This window comes from Chelon labrosus, assembly GCF_963514085.1.
Source record: "Chelon labrosus genome assembly, chromosome: 18".
Lineage (NCBI taxonomy): Eukaryota > Metazoa > Chordata > Actinopteri > Mugiliformes > Mugilidae > Chelon > Chelon labrosus.
Window position 1 is genome coordinate 18,074,572 of NC_140351.1, and position 21,218 is coordinate 18,095,789.

At 41.7% G+C, this 21,218-nt stretch overlaps 1 protein-coding gene across 4 annotated transcripts in view; it reads right to left on the minus strand.

Annotated features, from left to right (window-relative positions):
* Nucleotides 1–21,218, minus strand: part of plod2 (procollagen-lysine, 2-oxoglutarate 5-dioxygenase 2) — a 32,643-nt gene that overhangs the window by 5,837 nt on the left and 5,588 nt on the right. The window contains exons 2-14 of one of the 4 annotated variants that reach the window (XM_084566527.1): nucleotides 14,175–14,266; nucleotides 12,630–12,766; nucleotides 10,249–10,412; nucleotides 7,936–8,048; nucleotides 7,792–7,855; nucleotides 7,432–7,529; nucleotides 5,954–6,055; nucleotides 4,006–4,131; nucleotides 3,784–3,905; nucleotides 2,949–3,053; nucleotides 1,896–2,021; nucleotides 1,126–1,267; nucleotides 313–375 (exon numbers count right to left, since the gene is read on the minus strand). In XM_084566527.1, the coding sequence (XP_084422653.1) occupies nucleotides 313–375; nucleotides 1,126–1,267; nucleotides 1,896–2,021; nucleotides 2,949–3,053; nucleotides 3,784–3,905; nucleotides 4,006–4,131; nucleotides 5,954–6,055; nucleotides 7,432–7,529; nucleotides 7,792–7,855; nucleotides 7,936–8,048; nucleotides 10,249–10,412; nucleotides 12,630–12,766; nucleotides 14,175–14,266 (1,454 nt within the window). Of the gene's footprint in view, nucleotides 1–312; nucleotides 376–1,125; nucleotides 1,268–1,895; nucleotides 2,022–2,948; nucleotides 3,054–3,783; nucleotides 3,906–4,005; nucleotides 4,132–5,953; nucleotides 6,056–7,431; nucleotides 7,530–7,791; nucleotides 7,856–7,935; nucleotides 8,049–10,248; nucleotides 10,413–12,629; nucleotides 12,767–14,174; nucleotides 14,467–21,218 lie in introns of those variants that run through there. The other 3 variants (XM_084566526.1, XM_084566525.1, XM_084566528.1) reach the window with 3 other exon arrangements.

The following is a 21,218-nucleotide window of genomic DNA, read 5'->3' on the forward strand; positions in this document are numbered from 1 at the left end:
GCCATTCATCCTCAATGCTTATGCAAGGACATGGGCAGCAATATAGACTAAATACTAAAATGTGTATTCTAAATGTGAAACGGCCCAATCTGAAATAATAAATTACAATATTCAAATCATTTCTGATGGAAAATGAAAATTTTCTGATACGAAAAAACCTACACATTTATAGAATTTACATTGTTGGTGCCAAGAAATCAGATCAAGCACAAGTCTGCCTATGAAGTAAACCATTGCTCAGATGGGCTTCTGAGTGCTAACCCATTGGAAATGGATGTTTCAGAAAGCAGAATAATCAAAACAAAAGGAAACCTTTGGGGGCCTGAGCATATGGAATGATTCCGGAGAAGGGGAGTCTTTTTCTCTGTGACTGGTCTAAAATAAAGGAGAAGCATCATGTAAATATGATAACAGAAGTTATTATTTCAGAATAAGAGACACAGTGGCAGTTGAAATATATGTCACACACATAGTAGGACTGGAAATGTGCCTGCATGAAAAAGGAGCAAGGTTCCCTCTGAAGCTGATGTTTTTTGTGGGTTAAGATGGGAAGAAGAAGGCATGCTGGGGGAAAAGGCCAAGCAATCCGCGAGTACACCGTGTTTCGGATCAGGCATGGTAGTTGTTTAGTGCTGAGCGCGGGTGATATGTCAGTGACACAAGCTGGGAGAAGAGTTTTCGAGCGGAAAGTGGAGCACGTAACAGACGAGCCATCTTTCGACAGGCTGCCAGCCAGGCATTGCACTGACTGTGGTCATGACAATGAGGGCACAAGAAAGTGAAAGATGATGGGATGCCAGTGGAGCAGAGAACCTCAGTGCACCGTAAGAGGAAACTAAACAGGGGAGAGTCATGCCTTGATGACAGACAAAGACATTTCAAACCACTCATACTTGCCAGTCTTTTGTTTCCGTTGAGCAGTTGACTTTTGTCAGGAGTTAGACTTGTTGCATTTATAAACTAGCTGAGCCTAATGTGCTTTTCAGTTAATTATAACTTACAGTGTCTTTATGCATACATGCTTTTAAAAAGGAGACTTACATATATAAGTACCCTAATGCTAAAACACATTCAAAGTAGGTTTACAACACTTTAACTCCAAACAGAATCGCTGTGCCTTCTTACCATTTCTCTGGAATTTCTACACAAAGCCATATCTGGGTCCAGTTTCTCCAGAACAAAGTAGTTCCTTTCTTTAAGTTCATTCCTCAGGACACTTCCCTTGACAAGGTATACATGTGCCATGTAAGGAATGTTCCACACACCCCTAAAAACAACAAGACGCAGAGAAAGAAAGTGCTCACTTTGCATTCTTGAAATGCTAGAGGTTTTTTTTTTTTTATAATTTTTTTCTTTATTTATTGCTCTTACCCCCACCAGACACAGGTGCGGGAGATGCTGGAAAACTACTGTATGTGGTAAAATAAGGCAAAATGGTGTACTCGTTCAGGATCTTTTGTCTGTTTGGTCAAAATTATACAGTAGACTGTGGGTAAGTCTTGGTTTCTATTGTGGTGGTAAGTGTTTGTTCCTCTGTGCCATCTGGATGCAATTTTAACTCATTTTAAATACAGTCTGACAGAAGAGGTGAAGTTGAGGCTTTTTAAGCCTCAGTCTTTGCTGGTCAGTAGTAAATTACCGCACAGGTAGATTTGACGGTTTACTGTTCAAATGTGCATTCTAATGTAGCTCATAATGAGAACATCTTACGTGTCTTGTTGTTCATGGCTAAACATGGATGCTTCTCAATTTTACAAGATTTAATGAAGACTAGCCTCAAGGTTAGATCAAGATTCTGGACAAGCTAAGAGATCTAACACTCACGCGCAGATTTGTGAATGCTAAAAATGCCATGCAAAATATTTTGTGTAACCTTTGTTTGCCTTGTGACTTACACTCGTTTTCTCTGCACAATGTCAACATAATCTTCAGAGCGGGCATAATAACCATCCAGACTCAAGGCTCCCCAGAAGTTGGACCACAGCTTGGCGTGGCGAGTGACAAGGGGACCAATTATTTTCCTGCAGGGAAGCAGGAGACAGAGTGGAGAGATTGTAATTCTGTCAGAGCAGATAAAACTCAGTGAAATCTCACAGACAGCCAACCATCTAATGTACTGGGTCTCTGAAAAAAAAAATGTGGTTTTAGGTGCAGTGATGCATATGAAACATCTCGCTAGAAAGATATGATCATGGTCAAGTCAGTAACAGATTGGGGGAAATGCAAACCAGGCCTGTACATCATGATGGGCTGAATTCAAATAAGAGCAAGGGCTTGCTACTGCAAAAACAGAATCTGGTTTATTTCTTTGGATTTGCATGAAATACAGCAATCCAGGATTTTTCCAGTGCCATTCTTTTAGTCCTACAAACCAAAACCATAATGAAACACATTATTTTGTTCCTGTTAAATACACAGTGCGGGCTTAAAAATAATAAAAATAAATCGCGGCGCTGGTTGGATTCAAACCGATCCCCTACAGTATGCAAAAGGTAATATTTCCTGGTAAAGATAAATTGGACTTTTCCTCCCACGACCCATGTGCCAGCAGAGAATTCTCATGCTGCCTTTAAATACACTAGAAAGGCTTTGCACGCTTCCAGCAAGTCACAACACTATGCCACAGCCTCAGTGACATCTAGTTTAAGGGAAGGTTTCTTTACAGTCATGAGCTGCAAAAGAGAGAAAAAAAAGGGATTGCACGTTTGTTTCGTTTTTTGTATAATGCAAAGTGGCATTTCAGGGGTAGAGCAATAGAGTCGCTCAGTGTTTCCATGTGGCAAAAACAGGAAGCCAGCGCAGCTTATTTTTAAACTTTATTTCGCTCAGCTGTAATGTGCCCGCGGTTTGGCCACAAAACGGTTAAATCCAGCGGTGCAATGATCACAACAACTACCTTGGAGGCTTTCTGAACAGGCCCCAATCCGTTCCAGTGACTGCGTGATTACCTGTTCTGCTCAATGAGAAGCTTCACCGTCTGCCTGTTGGTGAGCATGACGTCTGAATCTATGCTGAAGTAGTAGTCGCACGTGGCGTCCGTGCGGCAGAGATCCCTGAAGAAATAAAAACACAGACGTGGCAGATAAAATAGTCAATCCAGAGCAGATTACAGTCAATGAAATACTTGCAAGTTATCACCGGCACCAACATTTATCAGCTTTTAAGTATAAGGTGTCACTTTCAATTGCAGACTTTCGCTGAGTATCTTTGAACCTCCAGTGGATAATGTGATTTGAGGAAGATTAGAGGCTGCTAATAAACCCTAGACTTCATTATAGGCCTGCGCTGGCCGGTGCTTTTAGGCGGGCTGTGCTTTTCTTGGGATTTCTGAGACGAGGCCTCACAGGTTGAATTATCACTATGACAGCAGACTGTTTCTCCGTGAGGGAGTGATTACACCTGTGAACTTCTATGTAGTATATCATGTCAACACGTATCTGAGGTCCAGCCAAGGGAGGACACATTATCAGAACCAATGAGAGCATTATATCAAACTGAAAATATTCCAACCACATTGAAAAAAACGTTTCGCTCAAAGTGAGCAGCTGGATGTCTAGGAGTCCTATCGCTGAGAATAACACATTACCTCGAGAGTAACACACTGACAATAAATTAAACATTTAGGCTTGTTCAATACTAAATATTTCTTAAATAGAAATAATGCAAGCTTTAGAGGCTTATATGTAATTTACGGTTAATCCAGGCCAACATCTGGTTTCAGAATATTAGTCCGCAAACCACAGATTCCGATAAGTGATAGGCTCGTAAGAGAGAGACACATACATGCCCATGTTCCTGGCCTCTCCTTGGCTCAGATTTTCTTCTGGTCCCACAACCTTGAAACTGTTGAACACATTCCTGTTCTCTTCCCAGAACTTCTGGATGTGTTTCTCGTGGTAAACCTCCTGAGCAGGGAGCCGATATTAATGGATTAGAAGCAGCATATGAGGTGCCATGTGTTACAGAGATAGAGACATGGAGAAGGACACAGCTGCGTACACTTACGTTGTTGTGGACAAAAACTTTTAGTTTATCCTTGGGATAATCCAGGGTCAGCAGCCGGTGGAAGAATTCAGGAAGGAATGGAGTTGGCTGCTCAATGAATACTCCAACCAACACATTTGGATATTCCTGTTTGGATTAGAGGACAGACAATTTAGCACTATTTAAAACAACTGCTTTTAGTAATGCACCGCTGTTATAAATAAATCGCGGATGAGTCTGACATTTCATCACTCACATGAACAGCAACAGATGTCTTTGCTTTAACGTCACTTACTTACTAAATCAGTGCAACCTGGATATAATACTCTGCTGTGTTCTGTGCTACATATTCAAATAAGATTTCTACCATTTACATTTGTAATTAACATGATCCGTGCGTGAAGTTGTAGGGAATTTCTTGCCTCTACAGACTAGACCACCACTAAAGATATTAAACTCATGCCCAAAAGGACTGCTCAGACAGTAAGGACAAAGAAGATATAGCAAGAAGTAAAGCAAGACATAAAGAGAGAAGGAAAGATTTTCCCATGACACTCATCCAGCCCACACAGCTCCGTCTGGACTCCTGATCCTCCTGACCAGTTCACTGCAAAGGTCTGGGCCAAGGATGAAAAGGGATCCGAGCAGAACCATCTAATTTGCAAGTTCCGCAAAGACTGTGTTTTAGGCACAAGAAGGAAAAGTCGTGCATCAAGCCACAGTGAGCTTAAATTGTTTCAGCAAGACAGTGGACAGACAGAAAAAAAAAAGTGAAAGGAGTTGCAAAAGGGCAGCGAGGAGCCAAATAAAAGCATTTATTGTGGCCGTGAGAAGCAACACCTAGACATTTGTAAGGCAGTAGGCAGTGAAGTGGTCTGGCTCGTGGTGTAACACTCGCAGTGTCTTTGCATGGCCTTCGGTTCAATCCCAAAACCAAAGTAACACAAAGGACAGGCTTTACGCCACAAGAAAGGCCTGGACACAGTATGTTTAGTGTTTCCCTGTGACCTGCTCTTCCAGAGGCCTCCGTCCCAACACACAGGGCAGCATAGTGAAATGAAATGCCTTAACTAACTTGCCCATTATTGAGAAGTAATGTTTTCTGTATTCATTATGAAAGGTCACCCAGGGGCAGCTTTCACAGAGATGCCTTTCATGTAGCTGTGTTTGTGCTGAATCAGCTCCAGTCAAACTACTGAGGCTTATTTATTTATGAAGCCCGTGGCATTACAGTAAATCTGAAGGGATTTCTGTCTGTTACATTTTATGACAGACATTGTGATGTTTGTCTAGTCTGAAGAGCTTGATGTTACTGAAGAGACAACTTTAATTTTTCTTAGAAAACAGTCTAAATAAAAACAAGCATTGTCTGAGATCTTGTATTTGCTTCAATGCCCGACCCACAGAGAGACAAATACACTTTGGTTTCATTCTTGACAGACGGAGCCACACAGCCAGACATTTCCTAGTGCCTGCCATTCCTGCTGTCTATACATTGCCAGCCTTGGCTGAACTCCGTGGCAAATTTTCAGCGTAACCGCTATAACTTACTATTGTGGATAAAACCCATACTGTAGAGCCCACTAAAAGCTAGGCTGGTCGACAGTGACACCCCTTTAAATGAGCCCTTCTGAAAACCTCAGAAGCCATATCCTGCACCACAGCAGTGCAGGGCTTCCTTTTCCCCAAGTAGTTCCCCCTTGCACTTTTAAAAGGGTCCAAAAAGACGAATGGGCACATAACCTATTATTGTTGGAAACAGAGTGTGCAGCAACGACGGTGTCGCTTATCTTTTGAAAAAGGACAAGACAGTCTAGACAGTCACTGATAGGTGGATGGTTTACACTGGAAGACCGGGATATGTTTCATTATTCCCTGTGTCCACAGGAATCACAGGCACAGCAGCAGTTTCAAAACAGACTCAAGGGCTGGCAAATGGACAGAAAACTACTTGATTTGGATCACTTACTTGCAACTGAGACAAGTCCACAAGATCGTCATCACAGTGGCCACAGCCATGTTCATAGTTCCAAGCATTGGGAACATAGTTGGCCAGGTAGTTCAAGTACATCTGTAAAGAAAAACATTCAGAGTGGGTGAATGAATCTTTTATGTTTCAGCAGAGATCACTCAACACAGTAAAGCATTCATTCGATAGTGCTTGTATACTTGTGTTTTTAGCTTTGTTTCCAAGCAGCTGATTTCAGTGTTTGTAACTTTCAAAGCAAACAAGTGGGCACAGGAAACCCAAGCCATATTGGTATAACCAGGGTGACTTATAACAAAACCAGAGGTCAACCATACACTCTTCAACCATCCACGGGTTGGGTCTTATCCCTATCCTTATGACGTCTTAAATGGGCTGCAAGCCTGAATAGCTTCTTGACACACTCCCTAGATACAGTGGGTACACATAATAAAGTTTGAGAGCCATTACATTTTTCACATGTTCCCTTTAAAACATAATGTCTTCTGAAAATCCTACACTGAAATACAGCTGTGGAAAGTCAGATTTATTGTAGGACTGTAAGGATGACTGGGCAGAATCATTTCCAGTTCAATAGCCTCAGGGTTACAATGTCTCTTCTAATGACTCTGAGATCAGGGTAATCACTCTCTCTTCTCGGAATTCTTCATAAATTTCAACGTCTTGTATCGGCTCTGTATTTAGCGCATATTTTATGGGAAGACCTAATTTCCTCAATGCTACTCTGTTACAGATCTGTTATTGCAGACATTAACACTGTGATCATGTACTTGTCACAGGAGTGATCTTGGCTCAACAGCTGGAAAATATTAATAAACCGACGGTCAGACATCCAGCTAGGCAACACCAACATTAGAAACCACTGCTAGGACATGGCTTCTGCTCTCTACCATTTAGAGTTTCTCTTCCAGCTGTTAAGGCCTCAGGGAAGAATGACTCAATAGTTTGGTGGGTTTGGTTCACTACCAAGGAAGACCAGACAGAGGCAGCTGGCGGCACAACGGGACATGTGATGAGTTAGGGGAAGGACAACGCCACAGACTGAGAGCAGTATACACAGGACTCCTGATTTTTAGCTTTACTTAGCCTATCGCACTAATGTATAGAGAGTGATGGCACATGGGAAATATGTGGACAGAAAACATTGTAGGCTGGTTTTGGCCAGAACTTTGTCCTCCACTGAATAATGAACTCACTTTAATGAGACATGTTACTGGCAAGTATCACATCAACACTATATATATGTGTGTTGGAATTCAGACATTGAAAAGTAATCTTTATGATGGATTTTAGTTGGAAACAAATCTGAAAGGCACAGACCAACAGAAACTCATCTGCAAATGTAATCGTTCCATAATTCAATCCAAAAACTAGCGTCAGAGATGAGGGTAATTAACTTAAAAGTATCTATTCTGTGCCGTAAGTCGACAGTTTAGTTGTGCTCATAATTTCTTACTCACTTTAGTGTTTCCATTGCCATGGACGACCACTGGCAGAGAGTCGTACACCGTGTTTCTAACTCTTACGCGGTCCGTTCCGAACTTGAGAAGCACCTCGTCTGTCAAAATGGGGAACACGACACCATTTCAGGCTAGGTGATGAAAACTGACTTGAATGGGAAAAGCCATGGTTATACCACATAAATTACGTAGCCTTTAAGTTCTCTGAAAGTAACTGGGGCAGAAAAAAAAAATACACAATGTTGGTTTACGTTAGAGGGTAAAAACCATATGTGCAAAGTGTTCATATTTCACTGAGTCTGAAATATACAGATAAAGTAGGAAATTTAATTATAGAATTCAGTTCTTTTGATTTCTTACCAACAGCTCCATTCAGATTCTGGAAAATCTGGCACTTGTGGTCCAAAGTCATATTGAGAGTTTCCTGTAAGACACGAACGCAGACAAAATTCGGTCAACCACATGTCCTCAGATCAAACGCTGGCCTTGACGGAAGGCACTCACCCGTTGTAATGGGTCCAAGTATATCTTTGTGTAGAAGAGCTGGTCGTCATCATTGTCGTGGAGGTTCCACTGTGAAACGATTCTGTTTACGTACGGGGCATAGCCAATTATACCTGCAAGTAGTAAACAGTGTGAAACGCATATCCAGCCGTAAAGTATAGGGTGAGAGATGTTTACAAGGTCATACACAACTGGCAGGCTGTTGGCGATATTTAAACTACATCTGCTGGCCCTGTGGTCTAAAGACTTCGCACTTGGAAGCCTGGACCCCGTACACAAAGGGTGATTTTTGGCAATAATCACAAGCACACAAGAAATGGGCAGGGACTTTCTCTTCCCACAGTCTGTAGATAGACGGGAGTACAATACTGGCTAGTAAGAAAGCTGCAAACTATACGTTATGACCATTTCACAACCTACTGCTAGCTGAGCCTCTGGATTTGCGTGCGCGAGTATCTCACACACCCTAAAAGTATATTCTCATGGCATAGTCTGCTCGAGTTTCCACCTCTTTCTTCTTCTGCTGCTCAAGGACTCTGACCGCAGTAACAGATTGCAGGGTTTGGCTATGTCGCTGGTGTGCGGCGTTTTGCATCCCCTCATTTAAAGAAAAGCCTCAGACACTGTAAACAAGTCGATGGATAGACATGACATAATCTAAAAAGCAGGAATGAGAAAACGTTAAGAGGACATTATGACATTTTATGCATATCCCGTTGTTGTCCCGGCTACACAGATCCTGGGGAAAAAGCCGGGAAGTGAATGCCATTTTGATCCTATCTTTTTATTGAATAATCCACATGAAACAGTATCAGATATTCTCACTGCAGTTGCAGGAAAGAAAGCATAAAGCATGGGCTTGTTATCACTGTGTGTGTGGACAAATTTTCTATTGTAAATTTAAAGTAACTGATATATTTGCAGGTCTTTCAACTTTCAGTGCTAACCCTACTTCAGTGTTTTAACATTATTAGTTTGGTTAGGGAGCGACTTTTTGATAAATCCATTCAAATAAACTCAGAACCACACACAAACACAACCTTCCTATATCTTGATCCCATCCCCAGGACACTGCGCTTTGACTTGTGCCACTGTGCCACAGTAGTGCCTGTCCAGATGTTATAAAACACTGGTCACTTGGACGCTAGCCCTTGGAGCATGAACAAAACCAGCAATTTTAAACGAACTGTGGCACATTCGGGGGCCCAAGACAAATCCACATGTCATGTCAATGACAATGAACGCTAAAAACAGTCTCTGATCATGGGAGGTCAGACCAGGCTGATGACCACAAGGAAAGCAGTAATTCGATGTCCTGAAAAGTTGGAGGGATGCATCTGGCTTTGCCATTTGAATTATGCATGAGAGCATGGTGTATCTTTGGTAAAAACATCTGCACATACTCTGAGCATCTTTACCACCGCTCAGCATCTTTGCGTGATGTCACATTCACGTTACACCTAGAAACATCTCCAAGTGTAACACAGAGCAATGTGTGCATGCAGTTGGGGTTCATATGAATGGGCTTTTGTCATGTTTGGACAGGAAATTATTCATGGAGCAAGTTTACAGGGAAAATATGCTTTCATTTCACAGCAAGAGATAGAAATAAAAATCCATTTGTTTCATATTTTAAAACCAATATAGGTCTGTTTTCATTCCTCAAAGCTGCCCCACCACTCTTTAATAACACTGACAACTATTCATGCTGCTTCGCCCCCTGAATTCCAACAAGGCCTGCAAGTCTTCAAAGTTCGACAGATGGTGGAATGTATAAACCCCGTGTGCCCTCGGGAGATGGGTGGGTTAGATGGGTTTATAGTCAGATCACTTGAACATTTTCCCAGCATAAAATATCTTGTCACATAGCACGGATTCAACGGGTACCGTTAAACTAATATGTATCAATAGTTGTACTGCTGATCTTATGAATGTTTGGGGAGTAAAAACTTTCCCCTGGAACTATTTAGACCCTGGTCCTTGTGGAGTACCTCTGAAGGTTCCTACTCTCTGGGGAGAGTTCTTGCCGTGCAAACATATCTTAAAACACAAGCTGTTTTAAATTGGTTAAAATACCTTTTTCCTCAGGTGCTTATGGGACAAATGGTGAAAACTGGGCTGAAATCATTCTTGTGTGGACACACCTTTGTGCGAAGGTCAGTTTCACATTACCAGATTCAACAGTATCTGAACTGTCACCTTGTCACCTTGGCTGACCGTCCAAAGTGCTAACACAGCATTGTAACAGAGATTAAGCAACCAATGTGTCATCAGTTCAGCAATGCAGTCCTACTCGGGATTTTTGGAACCCACCTCCAGAGTTGAGGTAGCGCTTGCCACTGCGGACTAAGGGGTACTTGTCAGCTAGTCGTTTGTCAGGCCATATCAGTCCCTCTGCAGCAAAAAGTACTTTGTGATTGGCTTGTTGGAACTTCTTGAGAATCTCTTCTGGTCCCCCGGCGAAGATAAGATCATAGCTAAAAGGGAGGAGTAAAGATAAAATACAACAGATCGTTATCCTTTTATTTATCCTTTAGGAAAAGTAATTATCTCGAGTGTTTTATCATCTATCTGACACACATCCACAGTTCATACTTGCCTGACGCAGACAGGAATCTAAACACAAACAGAGGACATTCTTCACGAGGGACAATTTCTATAGCATGATTCAGAGATGCTATAGAGATTAGTGATTGTACTGAAAAGTATTTCTTAATAAGTTCTGCTTTTGCCAGACATTAACGCACCGGCTGCTCTGACACATACCTGTCTGTCTTACATGTCTGCCGATGACAGACAGAGCAAAGCGCGTCTAAACGTTGACATCTTTATAGAGGCCTCGTGGCGACGTGTTTAAAAGCACGAGTAGTATTCAAAGGGCAGACATTTTAGCATGTGGAAACTCTTAATGTTTCTGGTGATTTTATTGCTTTGAGGTGTGAAGTCATAACTGTAAAAGAGCAGATTCATTTTGGTGACACAATTTCCGAAGAGTCATTGGTTGTGCTCACTAAGTATGGGCTTGATTCCGTTTGTGTGGGAGCGTAACATAGACACAAGCGTCTACATTACACTCCCACACAAACGGAATGTGTGTCTATGCTGCATGCATGCTTTCTCAGTATGTACGAATGTACCTCCTTGATTTTCTCGTCCTGTCCTCTCCTCCCTTCAATCCCAGCCCCCCCACCCCTTTTCCTGACCGCTTCCATGTGAGCGGTCCCTTCATATCAGTTGGGTTCTACTCAAGGTTTCATTCTTGTTGCTTTGCCCCCACCACCTTTGTGATTTCTCAAGGGATAACGGGCTCTGGGTTTTGTAAAACATCAAGAGACAATTTAAATTCTGAACTGAATGTTTCCCTGTTAATATAAAATTACCTGTACACAAAACATTATTGGCAACGTTTAAAGGGTTTACAATATGAAAACGAAAGGAACCGATTGCTCTGTTTCACATTCTCTTTGTCGGATCATTTAAGGCGGTAAATGAACAGCTCAGTCATCAGTAGAAAACTGGCTTCCTTTCATGACGTAACACTGTATGCCTCCGCCTCCTTTGACTTTTCACCACCGACGCAGAGGCCAAGTCACACCCACCAAACAGGAACCAAACGATCCAAAAGTCACTGAACTGCCTCATGAATTCAAAAGGGGAAACCACCGTCTCTTTAATTTCGTCCTGGCATCAAAAAGGGCAGTTGTGGTCTCTCTTTAAGGTGTCCCGCTTTTGAGCTGCATGCAGACGTTTTCTTTGCGATTCAAGGCCGTGACTGTATCAGGAGCAGAAACTGTCAAAACACCCGAGGTGGTCCGGCACGATTATACACGTTAAAGTGCATTTGAATGGCTCGTAATCTTCTGAGGTGCAGAAGCGGTTCATTATACTACACTATCACTTCCTTTAAAAGAGAAAAAAACAAAACATTCCAATTACCTGTTTCAAGGGTGTGACAACTTTGCACAGCAATTATGGGTAACATTATTCATGCGACATAGTACAGCAACTATCATCATCTTCTGCTCTATTTACGGAAGTATAACTTGCAAAGCTCTTATTATTCAAAACCACTCACATTACCTCAGTGAAACTTTCCATTGGCCTTGAAAACTCATAATTCAGCTACCTGGATGTGAGAATTACTCTCCTCGTATATTTGGCGATGCTCTGTGATAATGCCTTAGATTTAGTGAGTGGAGGCATTTTCAGCACTGCATACAGTAAACAGGCTGAAACACCTCTTCCTCAGGAGCTTTCAGTGCAATTATTACAGTCTGTGATTGTGAAAATTACTTTTAATTTCTGATTCACGGCTCTAAAAAGCTTTGGAAGGTGTTTTTTTTTTAATATGGAAATTAAAGGGGAATGAGATCAAAGCCCAATACGTGACGTTTAGTTTGAAGCTAAACATCTCAGACTGATAAACATAACTGACCAAAGTAAGTGTGAAAATCAAATAACAAAGTCAATTTGAAAGTCACATTTGATCTTTTATTTTCTTTACGATACATGTTGGCTGCAGCATTATTAAGGGCTTCGCTTCTTTACTGTATTTTTTAAAAGGAAATATTGAGTTAATATTCAGTTAGCCAACTGTCAGGGCCCACCGTTAGATGGAAATAATTTCACTGACAACAAAATACGAAATCTGAATTATGTGAAGCTCAATAAAACATCTTAGGTCATGAACTTACCTGTCCACAGACAGGATAACAAGATCCTCCTGGTCAGCCAGAGCCTCCATGGCCTCCTTCAGTAGTTTGACTTTTTGCCCTCCGCCAATAGAACGACCCACGTCACCGCCTTTCCATGCTTCTCCCATTCCCAACACCTGAGATCAAACACATCAGGGGGAAACATTTGAACTGCTTTTACATCAAGATGTACCAAAAGGCCGCCATGCAGGACAAACATCCACCTTTACTTTTTTTTTTATTATTATGTGCAGGCATAACATTATGACCACCTTCCTAATATTCTGTAGGTCTCATCAGAGAATGGACATGGTCCTTCTGAGGGTGTCCTGTGGTGTCTGGCAACAGAATGTTGTTAGTGGGGGCCTTTGGGTCCTATGGGTTGAGGGGAGGGGCCTCTGTGGATCATCCCACAGATACTTGATCAGTTTGGCATCTAGTGAATCTGGAGGCCAGGTCAACACCTTGTGCTGTTCTTCATGTTTTTTTGAGTTGTTCCTAAAATGTTTTTGTGTGTGTGTCTGTGTCAGGCTGCATCCTGCTGGGGATGGCTGCTGCCATCAAGGACTGTCATTGCTATGGGTTGGGGGTGCCTGGTCTGGTCTAGGTGGGTGCTACATGTCTTAGTAACATTCACACGAATGCCAGTTCCAAAAGTCCCAGCAGAACATTGTGTTGTCACAAGATGTCAGTGTTTTTTATAATGGGGCTGATCAGTGTAAAAATTTGGCAAGGTCAGACGGCTCACTTTCACGCTCATTATAAAGAAAATCGCAATTCTTTTATCATGGGTTTATAAGGCTGCTTTGGAAATTGACTTATTATGGGAAACACCCTATTGTTTTCCACCCAGTGGTAGAAACACTTTATAGACTCCTTTGTGTGAATGCTGCCAGAATAAACGTCTGGGATGCCACACCATCTCGGTATTTTGTAACACAGCTGCAAATGGATAAAGCACACAGCTGGAGATAAGAGTGTGAGCTTTAAAGTTCAAGGCAGGTTCAAACTCATCAGCCACGTGAGGTTGATGAGTACTGAGGTGCACCTGAGTTGCTGTGAAATTGTCAGGTCCTGTTATTCTTCGTTTACTAATGGTGTTTTGGGGCTTTCTGTACAGAGATGAATGCACATCCAGCCTTAAAAGACAATATAAGCAAACACAGAATAACAAGTGAGTGAGCTCTAACTTTAAAAAACGTTGGCCGCAATGATCATCTTGATTAAGGGCCCGAAAAGAGCAAGCAACGCAGCTTGCTTGAGTTTAGAACACAAAGTACCAACTGTTGCAGGGCATGAACTGAGCTAAAAAAATAGTTTTTACAACTTGGTTCAACCACAGAGGGGAATTCTAGACCCACAATGAGGAGTATCCCTTTAAGACTGAGGGTTTTGCAGCTTGCGAAACTTCACTGTCTCCTATAACAGGCCCAATCAGTCTCGGGAGGTGTGTTAAAAACATTCTGTGGCTGGCGTATGTGTGAGCGCAGTCTCATTAGCCCTGATCCGTGGACACAGTTTTAGAATATGAGAAGACAGTCTTACCTTCACAGTGTAGTTGAAGTAGTTAGCAGACTGCATGAAGCGGAGGAAGCCATCTGTTTCTTCTGTTGCGACAGTTAAGACGAGCAATTTCTCTGAAAAAAGAAAGAAGGTACATATTTTCCGCAACTTAAATTTATCATTGAAAGGCATCACATGTTTCTTTGGCTTCCAAATTATAGGAATGTGGGGATATACTCCTGCAAATGAAAACACTACTGACATTTTAAGTGACAAAAATGTTGGCGCCCATCGAAGGATGTCCACAGAAATGTGTATATTGTTTTAAGCTTAAATATAAGTATTGAGATTCCCACTCCAGTGGACCGTGTTCTCTTTAAACCTCAAACCTATGTCAACATCCTGGTAACTATTTGGTTCAGCCGTCTAAAGCTGTGTCTCAAATTAGCGCTGGCTTCTGTACTTTTAATCTGAATCAAAAACAGAAGCATATTTCAAAGACAGACTGAATAATTTCTTCCTCCGTGGGATGGGAGAACTCCCACAAACCTCTGGGACATCCAGCGACTATGAGTGATGAAATCTGAGGTCTGAAAAAGGGTTAACCAAATACTAATTTGCACCTTGCAAAGCTAGAAAGAGGAAGGCTACTCTCACCGAGTTGATTTTCACCAACTTGGGGTAGATTTAATCGCAATGGTCACTGCATGTAAAGGAAGGAAGTAGCCCGGCTCTCTATATCTCAATCAGCAAACGCTGGGAGGGGGAGCTCCAATTCGTTCCTTGCCATTTCAAAAGGGGCAAAATATTGCTCTGTGGTAGTCGTCAGACGGCCCAACAAAAAAAGTTAATGGCACTTTAATATGGTTTTATAGAAGTACTTGAACACTAATCCAGCTTTTCATGTTTCAAGAGCCAATCTGGCCTCTATTTAATATACAGCACTGCGCTCCACGAAAGCCTTGTAAATTATTTATTGGACACAGGCAGGCAGGATTGAGAGCCTGAAAGACATATCAGGGTCCTATAAAAGCTTTAAGAGGACTTATTCAAAAGTGCTATCTGCCCTAGAGCACAGATAAGAAACTGGCATTACACCTTTGGAACACCAAGATTAATAATGTCAAAGAAAAGTTGCAATAAGCCTGAAGCTAATTAATTGATAGAGTCGATAAATTACAGTTCAAAAAGGAGAATATGTCACATTGTGGTATGATCTCCCTTTGCCCAAATAAATCTGAATCAAAAATGACTCATGACTGTGGAAACAAAGCCTTAGAGTGTACAAAAGCCCAGATCCTACCTAAAGCAGTATTTGTCAGCTGATAAAGCAGCCTCGATGAAACACTTTCCCATCCCTTTCCAGTCAAAGTGACTTAGCCATTCTGTCATCTCAGTCTAGTCTAGTCTCTGTCATCACTTTAATAACCCTTTTAGTACTTGTCTGACACAACGGTTGGAAACAGTTCCACGTCTGGCTCTGACAGTATCACATGACACCTTAAAAGGAACTGGGACGCTTCAACAGAACGTGACTTTCATATTAAGCAGCAGCACAGAGGGAAGAGACATCTATTCTGAGCCACAGGTGTTTTCTGTTCCTGTTCTTGGCAGCGGGGTAGAAGATGTTTGGAGGATAGTGCAGCCAGGGGATGATGTTTCCCCTCATCTGGGAAACACATTTTCCACGCAGTTCTGTAAAACAGGTGATTGCTTCCTATTTCCCTACATCAGACTTTTACAGTGGTAAAGGTGAAGTCCGGGTCGGGTGGATACAATAGATATGCACCGCATTTGCACGCTTGAAGGCCAATGCTTCTGGTAAAATACTTTAATATGTGCTTGATATTTCTGTGCTGTGTTAAGGACACAACAGTAGGTCAGTGTTGGACAGTCGATGAGCATCTGAGGCCCTAGCTGTTGCTTGTTTTTTTTGGTTTTTTTATCTTTTCTTATTTTTTATCTTGACCTCTTTCAAATACAAAAAATATTTCACAACTAGACGATCATATAGAATTAATAAATTGCACACCAAATGAATACAGACTACTGCCACCAGCTGACTGCTGTAGAGTTTGGAGTGTGTTTAACTTTTGGTCCAGGCACAGGCGAAGTGGGACAACACCACCGTTGACTTTCATCACCAGAACGTCTTTGATGTCGGTTTGGTGTGTCCATAACTATCAAACAGTCTCTCCTGTGAGCTAGTCATTCAAAAACACATCACGAATAGTTGCGCAACAAAGCAAACACACAACCATCCCGACTGAGCACTGGAAACGTGTTGGCGGAGGGGTTTTCTTAAGCAGTTTCACCATCCATGAAAATGAGCAGATGTAAGACTCTTCCATCATAAATATTTCCTGCTCAAATTTCTAGGCAAAAATTTGGAAACCTTCTTGAAAATCCTGCATTACATAGACAGGTGATATTGACCAGGACACGTTTTGAGTAATTCTCTTTACAGCTTTCCTCAAAACATGTGAATCCATCACCGGTAGTTTTGTGTATATTTGTACAATAAAAGACAGTGGAGGTCTGCGTATTATAATCTCTGCTAGGATAACGTATCTGACTGAACTATGAAGCGCCACACTAGACTAAAAACTAAAACACAGGCTTCCCTTGACAAGGAGCCATTTCCCATCATGAATAAATGCGCTGACCCCAACTACCTCTGCGTGACTTTGCCCTGACCTTATGGAACCGCACATTTTACTCCTGTCATAAACACGCGGACCACAAGAGAGCATCCCAACATGCAAGCTCCCAGTTAATTACAGGCTGGGGATACAAACCACCTTTGATGTAAATGAGATGAGACTTGCACACATATTTCCCTACTTTACGAGTCCTATTCACTAACACTTGAGCGTGTCTCTTCCGCGGGTTTTCCATATACGATCCCAGGTGAAGCAAAAGACTTGCAAATGGCCTCTTGTTAATCCTCCAAGACAAACACAAAACAAATACAAAACAAAGTGCCAGGGGAGGAAATGGGATGGGCCAGTTCAATGCAAAACCACAGGCGTTGATCTCTTTTTAACATTATGTTAAGCTCAACTTAAAAGAACAATTTTCTAAAGCTGCTATTCACACACAGTTTGTCATCACGCAACTACAACTGGTTGTGTCTGTTAAAAGACAATTAAAGAAGGCACCCTTTCAGCACAGATGAACCAACTTACATTTCCAGTATTATCAGTATTACAGTATTACAACCTTACATTTTACCATCTTGACTCTGTGCCTTTTTCATTTTATGCCTGACAACATACTCTTTTGAATTTAAACCACGCAAGTCTGCCTGGGAGGCACAAAAATATGTTAAAACTGCTAAACTGTAAAATCCTCTGGAAAACGTTTAGGGTTATGATAATTAATGGAGTGCTTTTGTGAGTAGGCCGCACTAGCTTATACATATATGTATGTACATTCAAAGTACACTACACCTCAACTATTCAGGTTAATTTAAAACTGATTTCCATGTGTAAAAATAACAATTTGGTCTAATCTAGTTCAACCTAATGTGCCTGTCGCTTACAAACACTGTCTCAACATGTCTGCTTTCTGGAATAATGGTTCATTGTATACCTAGTCTCAAAGAAAACAAATTTTTGAGGTCAGTAGAATTACAAATCAACCCTTCTACCCTTCCTCATGGGACAGCTCTCCGGTTCCTTGATGTGTCTTTGAGTGAGTGCCACAATCACACAAATAATGAGAAATAGCTGGGTGACAGATGGCAATACTCAAAAAGGGGAGATTTTCAGCTGTGACTTTAGAGGATGAGTGTGTAGAGTAAACACAGTATGTTCTTTTGTCAGTACTGTATGAACAGCCCACAGGAGGAGAGGAATGTAAGCTCATACAGTGTTGCTGAAAATGGCAAGGACGCCGAGTGGTCTTTCCTTTGCACTCTTTCTCTGTGCCACATGGGGCTCAGCCGTCTAGGTAAACTTTCGCACTTCAGTGAGCAGGAGTTCTGACTCACTGGCTGGGGCTAAGCTTAAGTAAGCATTTCTTGCAGAAAGGAAAGAGCCATCATGGGAATCTGCCCTGGCCTTGAACATAAGGATAACAGGATTCTCTTTGACGAGACAGTGCTGGCCAGTGAGCACAAACCGCCGTTCTATTTTGGTCATCCAAGTAAATAAACAGTTTCCACCTTACTAAACTGTCAGGTCGAGGAAAGTGCATAAAGTATGACTTGCTGCATTTATTTGACTGGGCCTGCCTTTAATGCTAACAAGTACCAGTGAGCTGAGAGATGGAACAGGACATTTTTATAACCCCATTAGTTACCACATTCAGACTTTTATGCAAGGATTGGAATTTGTAATTGAACTGTTTTGCAACGTGGTGTGCCATTCCTCAACCTGCTGATTCACTTGAGGATGTGTGCACCACCGAAAAGCCAGCCCAAATGATATTAAATGTGAATTTATCTTAGGTCTGGGTGTTCCTTTTTCCCGCATCTGAAATAATGAAAGGAGGCACCAATTTCAGGTTATATGGACTGCTGAAAGGCTTTTACTGCTTATAGATGGGCCTGAACTGTGCCAATGACCTTAAAAGTGATTTACCCTGCCAGGTTGTGTAGCTGAAGTCCTTGTGTTACTCAGAGTTACAGACACAACCTGGCAAAAGCTTTCTTTAAAAGGTACTGTCATTTCTGGACAACGGAGGATTATCAAGTTGCAATTCAGGGTTGGCCAAAACACACTTGCTGAGTTTCCAAGGTCTAAACAAGATGAAGAGAAAAAAAAGGCTTGTTTGGCGACATATGGTACCGATATTTCTGGAGACCGACTTGTCACCCAAGTCTGTGGTAATACACAAGCCAATAGAAAAGAAAAGAGAAGAATAGAAAGCAGTTGTGGCCTAATTTCTACTGCAACAAAGGATGGGAGAAAGGATAACATTTTGAATAAGCCACTGTGTAACCACAACACCAAACAGAGTACAGTGACCTGAAAAACATTCCTCGGTATCATTCAGATAGATTACCCAAAAGATAAATGAGTTACTCTTAGGCTTGTGTGTGCTTTGAAAGTTACTGTAACTCTGGTTATTGGAAAACTGGGTCACAGCTGGAATCGGGAAGGTGTTAATCTAGGCAAATATTTGACCATTTAATCCTTCCACACTGTTCGGATTTTGTAATAACGTGACAGACTTTTCATCTGTCTCTCCTGGAAAGCTTTCTTCGTCATGTAGATTTGAACGCAGAGCGAAAGCAGGAGTTCAAACCCAGCTTCTGTTTAGTTCTCACAGAAGTGGCCCTCCCCAACCCTCCATCCTAGACTTCTGACATTGAAAAAGGTGCGAAAGGAAAGGGTTTCTGAAGCTACGTGACCATTCGACGAGCAGTTCCGATGAACATACTTTGATGTCAGCATGAGGATAGACATCTTAAGTCTGTGTATGGGGCTGAATGTGGGTGGTACAAGATACATTTACACAAAATTAAAGTTTTAACAGTAAGCCCTCACATATATTTTACTGTGGCATCTTTTCATTTCTCAGCATTCAACTAAACATAGAATCACCCCACCCAACCTACAGTTACAGCTTTAGAAAGCATTAGACTTTTAATGTGACCACAACCAGCTTTGACGCAGAACTTTTGATATCTGAAAGCCAGGAGCACCTAGACATGCAGACATTCCTCTCAGCTATAGTAACAAATGGCTTTGTTGCTGTCTAGGTGAGTGCTCCACATGTAAGCAATTAGCCTTACAGACCAAATACGAGGGACACACACGGCTCCAGATTGCTCCCAGACTGGTTAGTCAAACCTTAGCTTCGTTGTCCTAAAACTAAAATAAGAGTTTATATACCAGTGACGTTTCAAAGTCACCATAATGGATAAAACACACCATTTCCATAATGCAAGGGCCGTGTAGCGTATTCACAGAAAAAGCCTGTGTTTTCAATTACACATGTCAAACCACAGGCACTCCAGCCCCAGAATGTGGCATGATGTCACCAGCGTCGGACCGGGAAGCTATTTTGTAGACCCGTCACACGTCATCTTCAATCAGGAATAGCCTTTTTTTTTTAATTTGCCCATCAAGAGCGCCTGTAATGTAAAAAAACATTACTAATCTGTCTAATCAAGCCATTGTCATGTAGCACTCTTACACTTAAGACTGTAATTTCCTCAGTTTCCCGCAGAACGGGTTTTACTGTGGAGCTTTAAATGCTCCGTTACAGAGAGGAACACACACCTAATTTGAGTCAACATAATGCACTCATTTAAGTTTAAGCATGGCGCTCTAATTAGCGTGCTACGTTTTGTGCTGAGCTACTGTACGTGGAAGGCAGAACACAACTTTATGCTATAAGTTATTACATTACACATTGCTACAAATGGGTCCAGCACAACACACAATGTGCCGTTACCTTGGAAAATAAACTCAAAATGTTCTTTAAAGACAAGCAATTCCCTATGTGCATTATTTGGCATCTGCACGTCCTCCTCAGCAAACTGATTTTATTGTAACAAGCTTCAGTAATTACTAAAAATAAACAAAAATCACTGGTTCATTAAGATAGACAGAAAGAAAGTAGACAGCAATTTGGAATTTTGCTGTTTCAGGACGTATTTTGTTAGCACATCACAAGTAAATGTCTGTTGTTTTCTTTGTTTGTTTGTATGTTCAACAGGAAAGAGCTGCAGGTTGTTCCTGCCTACTTCTACCAGTCTTACTCAACGTTAGCTATGTCTCTCTTCTTGGTATTCCAGCCTAATGATCTTGAAGAAGTTGACAGCTACAAATGACTACAATTAAGACAATCACTGCAATTAAGACTGCAACTGACTACAGACGTTGAAATATATCCGGGCTTTTGCGCCGAACGACCTGTCCAGCTGTATCAATACAAGATTCAGACAACGTAGCTCTTGCCAAAGATCAACAGCTGCTCGGTTCCCGTGTTCAGACGGTCATCATTCCAATAGTCTGACTTACCCAATGTAGCCATATTTCATGCTGCTCTGTTCTGTGGCCATTGTTCACCTACCCTCGTGCAAACGTTCTGGTAAAACAACTCAACCCCAGATCTTGGAGTATATCGCCA